Below are 17,197 nucleotides of genomic sequence, written 5' to 3' on the forward strand. Positions count from 1 at the left end.
TTGAGTTTTAAGTATTATGCATTAATAAACAGTACTTTACGTATAAAAATAGTTTTTAAGAGTTTTTGTTAAATGCTTTATAATATAGTATAGATAAAATATTTTAAAAATGTTTATTAAAATAATAAATGTATAAAATATTTTAATAATATAGATATTGAAATCTTTAAAATAAAATATTATTAAAATTAAATGTAAATAATTTTAAAGATTTTAATTTTTGATTCTCGGTTATAAACAATCTGATATTCATTGATACATATAAGAGCATCCGCAACAACTTTTTGTATAATTTTTTAAAAATAAAAAACCAAAATATAAATTGTTAAAAAAAATTATATTCATCTCCAACAACAAATTCTCAATTTTAAATTTTTTGATATAAATTATATTACTATAATATTATCTAATTTATCATTTCAATACACACTTTTAGGAAAACCCTTTATAAAAAAATAAAAGTAAATTATGTTTTTCCCCCCTATGGTTTATTAAAAATAGCAATTTTTGTCCTTATGGTTTAGATATTACAGTTTTCATCCCTATAATATGTAAATCATTGCTATTTTAGTTTTTATGATTTGTGGTTTATAATTTTTTACTATTTTGGTCCCTTGTATTTAAAAAGCTAAGAACTAGTTTAGGGACAAAAATAACAATAACTTACAAACTATAGGAACAAAAACCATTATTTCTAAACCTTAAAGATGAAAATCGAAATTTACTTAAAAAATAATATCTCAATTTAGAGGGTGTTTGAGATTGCTTATTTTAAACAACTTATGTTTTTCTATAAAAATACTTATCAACTTATTATAAGTTAGAATGATTTAATTTCTTCAAAAATTTCTTATTACCAATGTAAATTATTTATCCAAACACTCAAAAATATTCCTTATCAATATCATATCGAAATAAATAAATAAGTTGTAACAAAGTTGTTGGAATATTATTTTATAGAAGGGAGATGTTATGATTTGTTTATACCAAAAGAAGTGAATAGTCATAAAAGGGTGATTGTAAGTTGGAACACTGTACCTTTTAAGTTTGTTTGTTTGTTGGTTGTGTTTTGGGGGTTTGACCAGAGATGGCGTCTTTGCGTTTGGGCTATGCTTTCGTGGGACTTCATCGAATATAGCGACACCGCTAAAAGGGAGCTACTTCTAACATCGAGAAGCAATACCATAGTATGCTTCGCTATTCTGATCATCGACGAGGTCAGTAATTACCCACAGTCAACTCAATCTCTTATCTAATTTCTCGCTTTACTTGTATCTATTTGGCCTTTTTCTTGATTTCATTTGTATGTTTTCGACATTTTTTGTGGAGTCAGTATGTTTTCTTTTTCTTTTTCTTTTTCCATCCTCCAATGGGTTCGTATGCCTAAGATATTGGGTTTTGTGATTGCAGTTTGTTATGATGAAATGAACTTGAACTTGATTGTTTAGAGGAACTCGTTGAAACATTACTGGGGTATTCAGCTTGTTATTGGCTTCTATGTGAAAAGTTTGCGAGTGCTCCAAGTCAACTCTTAGAAGGTGTTTTGTTGATCAAGAAGATGGGTGGAATTTGCTCAAGGAGATCCACTGAAGATGATTTAGACGGTGGAAGCTTTCCCCATGTCAATGGACTAAGTTATGGTTCTGGGATGGTTTATCAATCTCGAGGATTGCCTGTGAATGACAATTCCACCTCTTCGGGTGTTGGGGAAAGCATGGATAACAAGCAGCCTCTAAGAGAGCCATTTTCTTTTCCAGAGATGAATGCTGTTTCGTACCCATTGGATGTTGATGATGGGATTCCTCGTTTGTCTAGGGCCCTATCAAATAAATCGAGATCGACAAAGTCAGTTACAAAGGTATGTCTACTAGACATAGTCGCGTAATGTGAGTTTGTGGACATTTGTATCATACATTTTCTTTTTCAAACACTACACGTGAAGTTAGGGGAATTGTGTGAATTGCCAAAGTAAGTTTTAGATATCGATACCGGCCATCAGGCATAAAACATTATTTTGCAACTTCTACAATCTTAACAAGCAGTGGTTGAGCCATAACATGAAGTTCTTGCACACATTATTGCTATATATTATTAGGAATATTTGTTCTAAAAAATCATCAAATGTTTATATCATGTGATACATAATCAATGCAGGAATGAAGCAATATTAAACAAAAAAACCCACCAGAAAATACTTGTGTGCCTAAAAAACGTAGACGTCCAAAACTCTTTCCCAGGCTTTATGCCAATATATGAAGATTAGGGAAGGAAACCCTAAATGTTATTTCTTTTTGGAGATATCCAATTAACAATATCATCTCTTTAGCATATGGTTCCAACTCTTACATGGTTAGCTATGTAAAATTCTTCCAATTTCGTCTAATAAGGTAAGACAACTATTCACAATTAGGACGTGGAAGGATGGGCATAAATGGAGAGGGAAACATCAATGATGGCCACCGAAATAGAACTAAGCACGATGAAGTAGGATGTAGAAAGGTCAAGTGTGTAATCACCATGCTTTGGCATTTGTCAATCATGGGAAGTAGCATATCAGGAGTATAAAGAAGAGAATTAGTTGGAGGGTTTTGCATAGATTGAGATCAACGAGAAGGGAAGGTTGTAATAATTAGGTTTGACCTACTCATTTTGTCCGCGTTACATATTTAATTCCTTACTATGATTGAATGATTATCAATGCCAAAGGGATAAAAACTAGCGTTTTGGTAGGAATCATTATATATTAGAATGTCCACCATGTACCACTTTGATCAGCGTTGGAATACAATAATTGACCAGGTAGCTGTTCCAATTTGGTTGTGTGTTGTGTTTGTGGGAGATTGATTCGCAGAAATTTGCTGGAAGTGGGTGAAGTTATAATTAGAAAAGTAATGTTTCTTGCCTTGAACTAGAGCTTACATGCATTCTTGTTGTTGGGTATCCATATGCGTTTGAGGCTGGATAGCAGTTGCATTGCACAAGAAAGGTGAATGGGAGGTAGAGGAAGGTTTTGAAAATTTTCATAAGAAGATTCTGAAATTATGTGTTTCTTTCTCTCTCTCTCTTTTTCCCTGGTTGTTTGGAGTCCTATGTTCCTACAAAGCTGAAATCTTTGACGGAAGACTTCAGGGAGTGTAGTACTTATTAATCCTTTGGTTAGGAAACTTGATGAAATTTGAAATCCAAATTTGTGTAATTACTTTTTATAGTATATAATGGAGTTATTATGATTGGCATGCCAAAGTCAATCTATAAAGATAGTATTTATAGACCTAATATAGTAAGGATAAGTTGTTGAAGTAGATATGGTGGTTAAATTGAGTTTAGTTGTTTGAATGAAATAATGATTTTTTGTGGATTTTATATAGAACTAAAAAACATACTTAGAATGTAGTTAAATGGGCAAGGAAAATTGTATCCTTGGTAAATTAGCGAGAAGGAATAAAAGTAAAACTAATAAGACACTCCCGTTTTGAATCCTTATGATAGAAGGCTACGTTATGTTTTCAGATTGTATCTCATAACATAGATGGAAAAATGAAATGATGAAGTGGTTATTCCTTGGGACAAAGGTTGTGTACCATGCACGGCCATCTTAACACTCTGACTGACTTCTGCTTAAGACAATCATTTGTATAAGCTATCTAGCAAAATTCACAACAAGAAGTAAACATGAAAATAGCATAGCACACAAACTTCTTATATCTGGTAATGTTTTGAAATGTTTAACTTCTCATTTCACTGATTGGTTCCTCATAATTCATTAATTTGAAGACCTTATTTTTGGTGCAAAAGCGAACCAAGTTCCTGAAAATGAACTTCTCTTTTCTTTCTTGACACTATTTATAGTCTCGTTTTCCTTTTTGGTAGCCTCTTTTGCAGTGCATGTATTTTTATTTGTTGATTTCATCGGAAACAACCTTTTTGTAGCTCCCAACCTTCTCTTAAGAGGATCACTCCCTTGATCCATGTGGAAAAGAATAATCATCTCATGCTAACTATCATTATCTGGGAGTTATAATTTAAACCGGTAATGGAACTACAACTGAAACATTAAAAATAAATGTAAAAGGGTGCCAAAAAGGGAAAAAATCAGGGTGCATGCTCGTTGAACACCTCCACCTCTCCACCAACGCATGTGTGCTAGAGCTCTACCAAGTGGATGAGCTTAGCAGATCCTTGCACTGGGTTAGGCACTCCTTGCACCGGGACAATGATAAAGTTTTTTTTTTCCTGCTTCTTTGACGCCCTTGGTCACTTGCTTTGGGTTTTGTAATCTTAAAGTCCCATTTTACACCCTATTTTCTATTAAGCTCCTATTCCCTTGTATATCATCAAAAACACTATCACGTGCAATTATCGTAACAAAAGGTATAAAATACTTAATTTAGAATAAAGATGTGCCAATTATGATGATTATCATATTGCAAGTTACACGAGGAAAGCTTAGATCTGTAGTATTTAGTACAAAATCATTTCCAATGTTTAAAAGTAACACTACTATAGTTCATTAAAAGAACGAGGTCTTACTTTTTGGGGACAAGATACTTCTCGCTGAAATTATGGGTCTACATGGAAAGGGAAGCGTGGTAGCAGGAGAGGAGTGTGTGTGTGTGTGTGTGTGTTTGTCAAACCTACTTCAGTTGATGCTTTTAGGAAGGCACATTATTTTACTTACAAAGAAAGAGCTCCTGGATGCCGTCTTTTATTGTCTGGGCCGAAGTGTTAGCTTCATGTCAAAGATATGTTAAATTGCTTGGCTTAGAAGTGACACCAATTTTGTGTTAATATCAACGATTGTGGATTAAAGGGAGATACCATCAATATATCAATAGGGAGTAATTTCAACGGGGATAGTATTTCTGGATGGTTAAATATATGTCCATTTGAGGATGATATGGAGATAGACCTTACAGTCTTTGCATTTTTTTCAAATTCTCCCAATAATGCAGAATTCAACCCCTCAAATTCTAGAACCGTCAAGTAGAAATGGAAATTTACTTGTGACTTTATATAATACCTAATATAGTGCAAGTAATTGCCGGCTCTTTTCTTCAAAATTAGGTCGGTATGGAAATTTTATTATGCCGTTATTATGACATCACAAAGTCCATCTAAATGAAAAATGCATTGTTTTGCATGATCCCAACATTATGGCTGTATGCGTTCTTATATAATTATGATGATTCTCTCGCTATTGAAGGAGGGGCTAAATATTTGAGCTGTATGAGTAGTAACTAAGCTCATAGATGTTTCATGGAGACCTGGATTAATTATCCATGGGAACTGTATACAATCTTTTAATTTGAGCAATGCAGGTTTCAGAAGTGAGCTCACTTCTGGGTAAAGCTGGTACTGCTAGTCTTGGGAAGGCAGTAGAAGTGCTGGATACACTTGGTAGCAGCATGACAAGCTTGCATCTCAGCAGTGGTTTTGTGTCGGGGGTGGCAACAAAAGGAAATAAAATAACAATATTGTCATTTGAAGTTGCCAACACAATCGTTAAGGGTGCCACTCTTATGCAATCTCTGTCAAAAGATAACATAAAACATTTAAAAGAGGTGGTGTTGCCTTCAGAAGGTGTGCAGCGCTTAATATCAAAAGACATGGATGAGCTCCTGAGAATTGCTGCAGCTGATAAGAGGTGGGTATAATGAAAAGAATTAATGATGAAGCATTGATATTTGACATGCAATGTTTTATGCTCTTTTACCTTTTCAAGAGTTCATATTACTTGAAAGCATGTCTTTTAGATGTTCTTGCTTCTCTTATGTTTGTAGGGAAGAACTAAAAGTGTTTTCTGGAGAAGTGGTTCGTTTCGGAAATCGTTGCAAAGATCCTCAATGGCACAATTTGGACCGATATTTTGAAAAGTAATTCTATGGACATTATTCCATTGTGTCAAATTGAATCCAATCATTGATGCTAATGCCTTTGTTGTTGTGTTTAGATTGGGATCAGAACTTAATCCCCAGAAGCAACTAAAAGAAGAAGCAGAAACCATCATGGAACATTTGAAGAATTTGGTTCAATATACTGCCGTAAGTATTCACTTCTCAATATAATGTATCTGTCTTAATTTCCTTGCAATCCTGGAAGGAAAAAATCAAGAAAAAAGGAACTTTACCGTTACAGCAGATTAGGGATCATGATAAGCAAGCACATCTAGGGTAGAGGCCAATCAAAGAAGAAAACTTATTAATGAACTCTGACACCTTCATGCCACATGCACGGCGAATCAACAAATAAGAAATGAATAAACTGTGAGTACTGGTTGCCAATGCAGCACCAATAAGCTATGTATAAAGGATAATAGCAGTCAATTTTTGCCATCTGTATCAACATTGATAAAGATGATCTAATACCTTTTTCTGATGGAATCATTACTCCAAAATTTTTCCAAAAAGAGAAAAAGATGAATATCTGTCGCCAACATACCATAGGTATGCTTCAAGGACAGCAACAGTTCATTTTGCTATGCTAAACCTGATGGAATTTTTCTTATTGCTAAAAGCATGATCTGCATTCTATATCACCACAAAATGATGAGGATGAATGAACTGTGTATAGATTGCTGACTTAGCACTCACAAGCTATACCTCAAGAAAATCAGTAGTCTGTTGCACTCTGCCATGCATTATAGGTATCTTCACATTGATAAAAGGTGGTCTAATATCCCAGTATGAAATGAATGATGGTTCTAAGCTTTTCCACCTGCCATAAATTGTAGATTGCCATATTTATGTCAGAACTACTTTTAATGTTACTGTGGCTTCAACTAGTGACAAACTTGTAGGAAAATAATATTTCTTTCCTTGGCCGGGGGGGGGGGTTGGTGACAGATTTTCCTAGAACTGGGTAGATAACGAAAAAAGTAACAAGAGAGTAAAGGAGATAGAGGATAGTGTATTTTTTTCTAGTTGTGGGGAAAATCCTTTAGTTGAAAACCAAATTATTCATGACCTATTATATTGTATTTGCCGTTGGTCTTGATGAGAAGTCATTTCCTTAAAGATAGTTTGATTGATTTAGCTGACAAGCATGTTAGCATTGAACCTTTTATCCAGGGTGTCAGAACTTCTGTACATAGAGTATCATTCAGTCTAATTGAAATTATGAAACATTGTGTTCTTTATCTTGACTATCGGACACGCTATATGGTTCTGATTTCTGACCATAATTGTTGAAACTTTCGATTAGACCTTCTGATGGAACCTTGTTTCCTTGTGCTAGCTTCCTGAGCTTGGGCTAATTGGTTTGAGAATTTCCATCGACTTAAAAATGCTTTTACTGTCCTCTCTTTTCTTTGGTATTTGGTTAGCTTTCTACTCATCATCTCTTTGTTGGACCTTCTGGACAAGAAATGACACAGAAGAATGTGCCTACATATTAATCTCCCATAGGCCCTTGAAGCTTGAGTTCATAGCCTAGTTCATAATCTGAAGCTACTATACTTATCCTCACATAAGGAACGGACTTAGATATGGTTATTTGAAAGGTATATTAGGTCATCCATTTTGGTAATATTTCTACTCTAAGAAGGGAAATACCATCACTAATTCTAGGCACAATCTTCTAATATCGAGAATAAATAGCTCACAGGTACACCTTCCTATTTATGCATTGTGACGCTTCCTATTGGAAAACTTGCCTAAAAAAGTTCTGTTATTTTCAACATTCCCTGGCAAGCTGGCTTGAAGATATCTTCATATACAGCTTGCGTACTAAAGAATGGAACTGTTTAATGGGTAGTCCCTTTGTGAATGTATCAGTTACATGATCTTCACATAGGTCATACAAACTGGTCCTCCTTGTATCTTGGATCCTTTATATGAATGTGGACTACATGTAGACACAAGTGGATTATCCTGTGCTCCAAAACGAAGTTCCTAGTTTATTATAGAAAGCCTCTTAATGATTGCGAAGGAGCCAGCTACATGACTGAATGTTGCATACTATAAGAGTTGTTGGTCAATATATGCCTCTTGACATTGTTCATTTTGAGCCATATCTCACAGGAGCACTGAGGAGGTATATATCTTATATACAAACTGCAGAGTGGAATCAATTATGGAGCAGGAGTAAGTAGGAAGCAATTCTCCTTGCACATTATGAAGTTGGAGTATCATGTCATGATAGATGGTAGCATAGCAATCAGATATGGAGTGGACCGTACGTGTTCTCCATGATTCAGGAGTTCTCATGAACAAATTAATGCAGTTATTATGTTATGATCACTTAGCAGTCCATGTGGCAATCATATTCTCCACAAATATACCAAGCACATAAACTGTCAGTTGGTGCATAACTATGTCCTGGGATATCCCATCCACGCAGGATTTTCATATCCATACCAACTACCAGCTAACTAACATTTTGATGAGGCCTCTACAGAAGGCCCAAATTGACTTCATCTAGGAACTTAGGTGTGAGGTTCATAACTTGTTTCTTTTTAATCCCCTTCCTCCCCTGGTGGGTGATTAATTCGTGTTGAAATACTTGTTTTTGCAATATGGATGTGATATGCTCCAACTTGAGGAGTGTCAAGTGCATTATAGGTCACTTTGTGTCTCCCGTTTTCTAATATTTGGGTTCCAGCTGCGTATCCATGTATTTGGTCTACGATCCTAGCTATATATTCTGCATAGATACAAGGTTCGACTAGCTTTGTTTTTGTTATTTTGTTGATTCAAGAAATTGTATTGTAATATCATCGGGAAGTGCTAAACTTACACAATGATTTTTAAGCCTACCTTTGGAAAGTTTTATGTTCTTGAAAAACGACTATATCTTTTCCTTGTATGCAGGAGTTATACCATGAGTTACATGCCTTGGACAGGTTCGAACAAGATTTTCGCCGCAAGCAACTAGAAGAGGATAACCCTAATGCTCCTCCAAGAGGTAACTCTCACATTTGTTATCTAAGTATGGCAAACGTTACTTGCATACGTGAAAGCCTGTTATAATCACTCTTATGTAGCTAATAATGCCTGACGCGACGGTGACATGATGAGAACAATTGCATGAGATTTTATGGATGCGTACACCCCTGTAGTATTTGTAGATGTAGTGGGTGTGCTGATGATCTTCAGATGCTTTATTATATGTTGCTAATACTAATAATGGCCTTTTTGACATCATGAGATGTACCTATATAAGGTACAAAGTAAAAAATAATGCATGCTTATCCTCGTTAGCATAATAATAATTTTTGAAGGGTAGAAGGTGATGCAACCCCTTGGAGAGAAATGCATTGGCATATTGTATGGGCTTAGTTTTCCACATACCAGTTCCTCAAATTAGTAAATATTGCGCCAAGAATACCCAACAGAGAAGGATACTGGTGCCGGACATGAATTTGCCATTCGAGCATACCTTGGTTTGTGAGACCCTAAGAAAGGGATTTTGATATTCCACATATTATGTGGTTCTAACATTCTACGACATCCATTTTTATCTGATAGCTTTAAGCAACAAGTTATGTTGGCATGTTGTGCGTGCAATGGAGCTTTGTCCACCTTGTATTATGTTTATGTTTATGATTGTTATATTTATTTAATTGTAAGTTTGTTCTAATATTGTGGCATAAAGGTGCTGTGCCTAAATGTTTTGACTTTTGGGTTTTGGCTTGAAGTACGTGATGGGTTTTCAGTATTTCATTATTCATATTGTTGGACTTCTCCCGAATAACCTAGGTTAAATCTCAAATTGAAGTTTTTTCTATTTTCAGTTTTTTCTACATGTAGCAAACAACAATTTGATTTTGATTAAGAGTAAGGGTAAATGTTCTGTAATTAGGAAACTTTCATATAGACTTTGTTAAAACTCAGCCAATATCCATTTCTGTGATCCATATATACTCAGTCAATCGATAGCAATAAAGCACCTTTTTTGAGACTACCTTGTATTAGAGCTGCAAGGCTTTGATCTGAACCTAGCCACCACCTCAAAGAAAAACCTTAAAAATTGCCTTTGCCACCTCTCTTTATTTGAAGCCATTGCTGCCACCATATCTAGTAATCTAACCCTAGCCACCATATCACCATTTTCTCTGTTAAACCGTAGCCACCATTATCCCCTGAAATCACGGAAGATGCTATATCAGATGGTTGATGTTGGCTGATTCACGACTGCACTACGTTGCTGTGCAGTCGGTCACTGTCCACCTGGTGGATTCAGTTAACATCTTGTCAACGTCATGTGTCTTCTTAAACACTATGGTTGTAACTACAGCCTGCTTGAGTATGCAACCCTTGCATGGCTTTGACTCAATTGAGGTCTCAAACTCTGACATGGATGGTAAAATTCTTGGATTAATCAATCATGTGAAAGATGTTGTCTGGTACTTCTGTTTTGTAATGGAAGATTTGTGTTTGGATGATCTTCTCTACTACTGTGTCTGGATTAAAGTTTCCTGCTTGTTATTTATCTTATACATGGATGCATTTGATCTGTTGGTTGCCTTGACGTATTGCTGTTAGTATGGTTTGCTCTTGGTTTGATTCATTCACCTACTCTTGCTGCTGATTGTTTGCCTTTGTGTTATCGTGTTCTGTAACTGTGACACTTGGGGGCCGTTTACCCAAATACTTACCCAGTAAGCACTTAAACGGTAAAAATCAACACTCTCACTTAGCTTAATGGGTAAGGTTCTAGTCCATCCAAATGGCATCGTATGAAAGAATTTACCCGGAAAGAATTTACTCGGTCCTTTCATGTTCATCCGGTAAGGCAAGTGACCTAAGCGCTTACCAGTAAGCGTTTGGTAAACGGCCCCTTAGTTAATTGGCTGATTACGTGGATAATAAAGCAACAAGTTTTATTAGTTTTGGCCCAAAAATGAACATTGAAGTAAAGTCTTTTACGATCCCGAGCAAGTTAGATGATAAGTATTGGAATCAATTTCCTATTTACATTTGTGATCTGTCATGTCTTAACAAGGAGATCCTAAATCATTTGACAAAGAACTCTCATGAACAAATTACTTCTTGATAATATTCTGGGAATTATATTTTCTTATTCACAGTAGGCGAGGATACAAACATTTATAGACAAAAGAATCCTATATTAGGAAACTACACAAAGGAGGCCAGGAAACTAAAACCCTAGCTATCTAACTATGTTGGATATCTAACACTCCTCCTTAAGTTGGAGCAAAGAATCATGCCCAACTTGTTACAAATGAAATCTATTTGGGGTTCCCGCAATGGCTTTGTAAGAATGTCTACAAGCTGGTGCTTGGTCCTGATGTGTACTAGTTAATCGATGGAGGGTATGTTTGGGTTCCGACAACCCGGTCTCTGATCAAATGACAAGCAACCTCAATGTGCTTAGTTCTCTCATTAAATACTTGATTCTTGTCTATATGAACAGCTGACTTATTATTACCACATAATCTCATCAAGTCATCAGTAATCACCCCAAGCTCTCATAGGATTCTTCTTATCCACGTTATCTCACATGACACATCTGACATGGCTCTGTACTCTGACTGGGCACTTGATCGGGATACTGTATGTTGTTCCTTGCTCTTCCAAGAAACTAGATTCCCACCGACAAATACACAATATTCTGTAGTCGATATTTTGGAAACCAGGACAACCAACCCAATCGACATTAGAGAAACCATATATCTTGCCATCCCCTTCTTGAGTGAATGCACTCACTCGACAATCGCCCCGATCTAAATAAAGTATCCCTAAGCCTGGTATGGCCTTGAGATACTCCAAAATCGTGAAGTACTGCCTCCCAACGTATTGTATAGGGAAAAGACATGAACTAGCTCAAGACACTAACCAGGGATGATGTATCCGGTTGAGTAACCTTCAAATAGTTTAGCTTTCCAATCAGTCTCTTGTATCTCTCTTATCTCTTTGGATCTTTTAGAGGATTTCCATCATCCAAAAGAAGTTTTCTTGTAGTTGAGCATTGGGCTGTCCACCGGTTTACATTCCAATAGACCACACTCAGTAAGCATATCAAGAACATACTTTCTTTGATCGAGATACTTCTATCCTGAGGAAATAACGAAGCCCTCCAACTCCGTGTGCCTTTTTGGAAGGCAATTGGAATATCGGGGGGAGGGGCACCAGGTGGATCATAAGGCTTGGTATGTGGTAGTTGAGGTGTATTAGGTGGTGGAACAAGAGACTCACTAGAATCATGATGCATATGTAAGAACTCCTGGGTTGCCTGCGGTGCTGTTGAGCATACACGTTCGTGAAATGAGTATTAGGAGGTACTATCGGAATAGCAACATTTGGTGTCTGCATATGAATATCAAAGACCGGAGGATCAAAAGATTCGAAAGGATCCAGAGCCAGATTGGTCGACTCGAACCACTAGAGGTAGGTTTGTCATAGAAGGGACAACTCATTGAAGGTGACATCAACCTAAGTAAAATATCTAGGCAGGGTAGTACTATAACAATGATAGCCTTTTTGGACATGTGAATACCCAAGGAACACACACTTGATAGCACGAGCTACAAGTTTATTATGTCCTGGGTGATGATCATGGACATAAGAAACACATCAAAAGATTTTAGGAGCTAGAGGAAAAGAAGTGTCTTTTGGAAATAGAGCGGAAAAAGGTGTCTTTCCCTTAAGAATAGGAGAAGGCATACGGTTAATCAGATAATTAGCTGTAAGAAGTGCATTAACCCAAAAGCTGTAGTACATTATAGTGAATCATCATAGTGCGAGCCACATCCAACAAATGGGTTCTTTCTTTTGGCAATGCCATTCTGTTGGGGTGTATCGGCACGCGACGATTCATGTACAATACCATGCTTAGATAAATAACTTGTAAAATCGGAAGAAAAATATTCTTTTGCTTGCATTATTAGATCTTAGTTTTAATAGGGACATCAAATTGGATTTTGACATCAGCATGAAAATCACAATAGATGGAAAATATTTCATTATGTGACTTGAGCATATAAACCCATGTTGCACGAAAAAAGTCATCAACAAACGTAATAAAATATTTAAATCCACTAGTAGAAATCACGGGACAAGGTCCCCATAGATCGGAGTGAATTAACTGATATAAAGCGGTGACAAGACTAGACCCTCTAAGGGGATAAGGACAACGAGTGTGTTTATCCAACTGACATGACTCACAAACTAACTCACGAACAGACGAAGAATCCGGTCTCAACTGTCTCAAAACAGGTAAAGAAGGATGGCCTAGCCGATAATGAGCCTCCTAATCACAAAGATGTGCTACTAAAGATCGCAATGCGGACAGACGATAGAAACCTTGAGATTCAAAACCTGTGCCAATCAACCGGTTTGTCCCCAATTCCTGAAAGACACAATGTGTTGGAAAAAAGTATGTCTTTTTGTAATTTGGCTAATGGATATTAAGCTATCTGGAAAAGTGGGAACATAAAGGACAGATGACAGATTTAGATTTGACATGTTGCTGGTGGATTCCACACCCCTAATTTGACACGAAGATCCATTAGCTAGCCGAGCTGGAGTACGTGGTATCTCAGTATTGAGATTGGATTAGTTCTTTATTCCCAGTCATGTCACCTGTAGCTTCTGAATCGATAATCCATGTTGAGCATGTAGAAAAACAAGCAGATAATATACCTGATTTTGTTGTGCTAGCACGAGGAGTAGATGAAACCTGGCTCGAAGATTCATGTTGGGATTGAGAGCCATCTTCATCGTTGACTATGTGAGTGGCGATAATACCATCTATAGATGCAACCTGGGCTCGAGAAGGACGAGGCGACGGTCGAGATTCAAGGCCAAAAGTAGGACGATTCGGGCAATTATACTCCTAAACTCCTTGCAATAAGAACATTAGATCTTTTTCATATATTCGTCCCTTCTACCATATCTGCTACTAGAGGTTGCAAAAGCTGATATGTCACTCCCGGATGACGGATGGAGAGCTACTAGAGTACCTTTCTCGTCAAGATGATACGTGAATGCCAATGACTGAGATCCTAAGTGACCGACATCAGGATTTATAGGGAAAAGAACTCGGAGCTCCTTGGGTAGCTTCGATAGCCTTGTATAGTACTCGGTGAGAACCGGAATCACCTTTGCTCGCATTTGAAATAAGATCCGAACATGGAATAAGTATGAGACCAGGATTCCTCGGTCGAGAAGGAAGACTCCAAGTGGATCCACGTCTTCTTTGTGGTCGGGTAGTTTTAGGCAATGGTTAGGACTTGTGGTTCCATTGCATTCTGTAGGGCCATTCGTATACCACTTCGGAGGGTCCCGACTTAAATGATCATCCTTATCCAAATTTTCAAGACTGATTTGAACAAACATACTCTATTGAGCCCAATTTGTAGAATTGAGTTTAACCGGAATCTTTAACACAACAGCAAAATTAATTATACCTGGAACAGTGAAGTCACTGGACGTCGGTCATTGAGTTTTGTCTGTAGGTGGCATTTTTGAACTTGATTGTATAAAAAGGTTGAAGTTAGTTCCCTCACAAATTTAGTTATACCGGGAACAGTGAAGTCACTTGTCGAGGAGGGCAACAACTAGGGTTCCGGCAGTGACGGCGAAGGTTCAGACGAGTTCCGGCGGCAGCGACTAGGGTTATGTCGAGTTCCTGTGATAGTGGTGGTTAGGGTTCCATCAGGGCTCTAATACCATGATAATATTATGGGGATTGTATTTTCTTATTCATAATAGGAGAGGATACAAACATTTATATACAAAAGAGTCCTATATTAGGAAACTACACAAAGGAGGCCAAGAAAGTAAAACCCTAGATATCTAACTATGTAGGATATCTAACACTACTGTACAAGTCACCCATAGCACATTTTATACCAGCCAAACTCCTTAGGGATATTTGATTTAGCTAACCCGCTTCATTAGATGATGCACGGGAATCTTCTACTTTGGCGTGGAGGTCTGGGATGAAGTCCAGGAAGAGCATGAAACGTTCTAATTGAGGCTTTGGTCATAATTCTGGCTTTGATAAGTGGCAAAGGTACTGGTGGAGGCTTTTATATTTAGATTACCATGAGATTGGTGGACAAAACTGTCTCTCTTATCACAAGCTTGCCCATCGAGAATGGAATTGCCCTGAGTTGCAGCGAGCATCTCAAGGGCAGGCTGCTTCTTGTGTTTGTGTTGCACTTCATACCTATGTTAATACATTTACTTCCTCCTTGATTATAGCCTCTGGTTGGATCACGTGATAATGGATAGACATATGTTATCAAGATCGTCACCTAGCTAATGGTACTATAGACATGTAGGAGGCATGTGCTCAGTAATTACCATTTCCTGCCTCAACCATTTGACTGTTGTTTGCATGCCTATGTTCCTTGAAGCATATTATCTATGAGTACAGACCATTGTGTCTCTCAAGAGCCTGCAACTAATCGGATGATTCAAATTGACCGTAGATATCATGGGGTATACTTATGAAGTTAAAAGAAGTAGATTTAGACTAGATGGGTAAGAAGTACAAGTATGCTTATCTGTCTGACAAGGTTCAAAATGTAAGGTAGATACAGAAGTACTTCCTGATTTAAATTTCTCTGATGAACCTGATCCTTTCTCGATTTCTCAGACTATTGTAGTGGTTCTTCTTCAAGTATATCAATGGGGGACATCATACACTATTATACCTTGTGAGGATGTAGTGCAGGACCAACAATTCACAGAACATCCTACTCCAAGTGTGCGTCTTAATTTTCTCATGATACCCTTTACTTTCCCATTCCCATGAAAAAAGGAACACCATATGTGTGTTTATAGGCCTATTAGTCGGTGAGAACGTTCTGTTTATACCAATCTTTATTATACTAAGTTTGTTCGAGGCATTATGATTTCATCTTAGCATGGATAGTTATCATGTTGCTCATAATGTTTCCGAGGCTCTAGTTCATCCTAGATGGAAGGCAGCCATGCTTGTTCATCTGCTTATAGGCGAAGGTCCTGTTGTCTGCAAGTGGGCATGCACTATAAAACCATACCTGGAAGGTCCCTTTAGTCATTCGAAAGCATTTAGTGTCCAAGGGTTATTGCAGATATATGGTGAAGATTATGAAGAACCTTCAGCCTGTGGCAAAATATTGTTCATCTAGTTATACTTGAGGGCTTGAGGCTGCCATGCATTATTGATCATAATCTCAACTAGATGCCAAGAATTTTGCCACATCCACTGTTAGTGTATAGACAATGAACTGTTGTTATTGTTGCTATTAAGTTGGTAATATTTTCATCATCATCATCATTATTATTAGTAATTACTTATTACTGTTATTGTTGTTACTACTATTATTATTATTATTATTATTATTATTATTATTATTATTATTTATATCATTATAATAATTTGTTATTATTATAGCAGCTACTTTTGGCTATTGAGTGGGATATCTAACCATGTTTTCATTTGTTTGGTTCTGTTCTTTAGTGTATTGTTGTTTCCTTTTCACATGCAATTAGGTATTTCAGGTTATTGAATTTTCTTTAATTGTGGGGATGCATGAAAATGTACAGGGGACAGCCTTACTATCTTGAGGGCAGAATTAAAGAGTCAGAAGAAGCACGTGAGAAGTTTGCAAAAGAAGTCACTTTGGTCCAAGATTTTGGAAGAGGTAACTAAGTACTAGAGTATTCTAAAAAACCAGTGTAGGTAGGCTTATTATCCTTTTCATCACTGGTTTTTCTGTTTTAAGTTATAAATGTTGTTTTCTTGCGAATTATTTCTTTTGAGGAGCCACACTAATTGTATGTATTTGTTATTTAAGGTGATGGAGCAACTCGTAGACATTGTACATTTCTTACACATGGAGATTCATAATGCTTTCGGAACTGCTGGTATGTGTCCAAACTGCTGTGTTTTGACTTCCTGCTAAAGTCATATCTTTTACTGTAGGACTTGAGTCGATAAAATAGTGTTAGGAGATGACTTTGATTCTTTATAAGATATCTTGCTTATATACTTCAAACTCCTTCAGGTCTTGAACCAGAGTATGAATTAGTGCATCTTTCCAAAAGATGCCAGTCCTTTTTTGGGAAGATTCCTTTCCAGATGTACCTATATCTTCATTAGCAACCATTACTAGATGTTGATAAGATTGTGTGATTCACAAGGTTTCTCAGTTTTGTCTTATCAATGGATATTTAGGTATTTGATCATTAGTCTAAATCAGAATTGGTATCGATGATATTGATTCAAATCAATATAAGACACT

At 36.7% G+C, this 17,197-nt stretch overlaps 1 protein-coding gene across 2 annotated transcripts in view; it reads left to right on the forward strand.

The window, feature by feature from the left end:
• The first annotated feature begins 1,099 nt into the window (after positions 1–1,099).
• The window catches only part of LOC112511023, a 23,215-nt gene continuing 7,117 nt past the window's right edge, over positions 1,100–17,197 (forward strand). Inside the window, exons 1-8 of one of the 2 annotated variants that reach the window (XM_025116383.1) lie at positions 1,100–1,217; positions 1,411–1,858; positions 5,319–5,644; positions 5,781–5,873; positions 5,951–6,041; positions 8,808–8,901; positions 16,500–16,597; positions 16,751–16,820. In XM_025116383.1, the coding sequence (XP_024972151.1) occupies positions 1,559–1,858; positions 5,319–5,644; positions 5,781–5,873; positions 5,951–6,041; positions 8,808–8,901; positions 16,500–16,597; positions 16,751–16,820 (1,072 nt within the window). In that variant the 5' untranslated portion in view covers positions 1,100–1,217; positions 1,411–1,558. Of the gene's footprint in view, positions 1,218–1,376; positions 1,859–5,318; positions 5,645–5,780; positions 5,874–5,950; positions 6,042–8,807; positions 8,902–16,499; positions 16,598–16,750; positions 16,821–17,197 lie in introns of those variants that run through there. The other variant, XM_025116384.1, reaches the window with a different exon arrangement.

Source organism: Cynara cardunculus, assembly GCF_001531365.2.
Source record: "Cynara cardunculus var. scolymus isolate 2C chromosome LG 4, CcrdV1, whole genome shotgun sequence".
Lineage (NCBI taxonomy): Eukaryota > Viridiplantae > Streptophyta > Magnoliopsida > Asterales > Asteraceae > Cynara > Cynara cardunculus.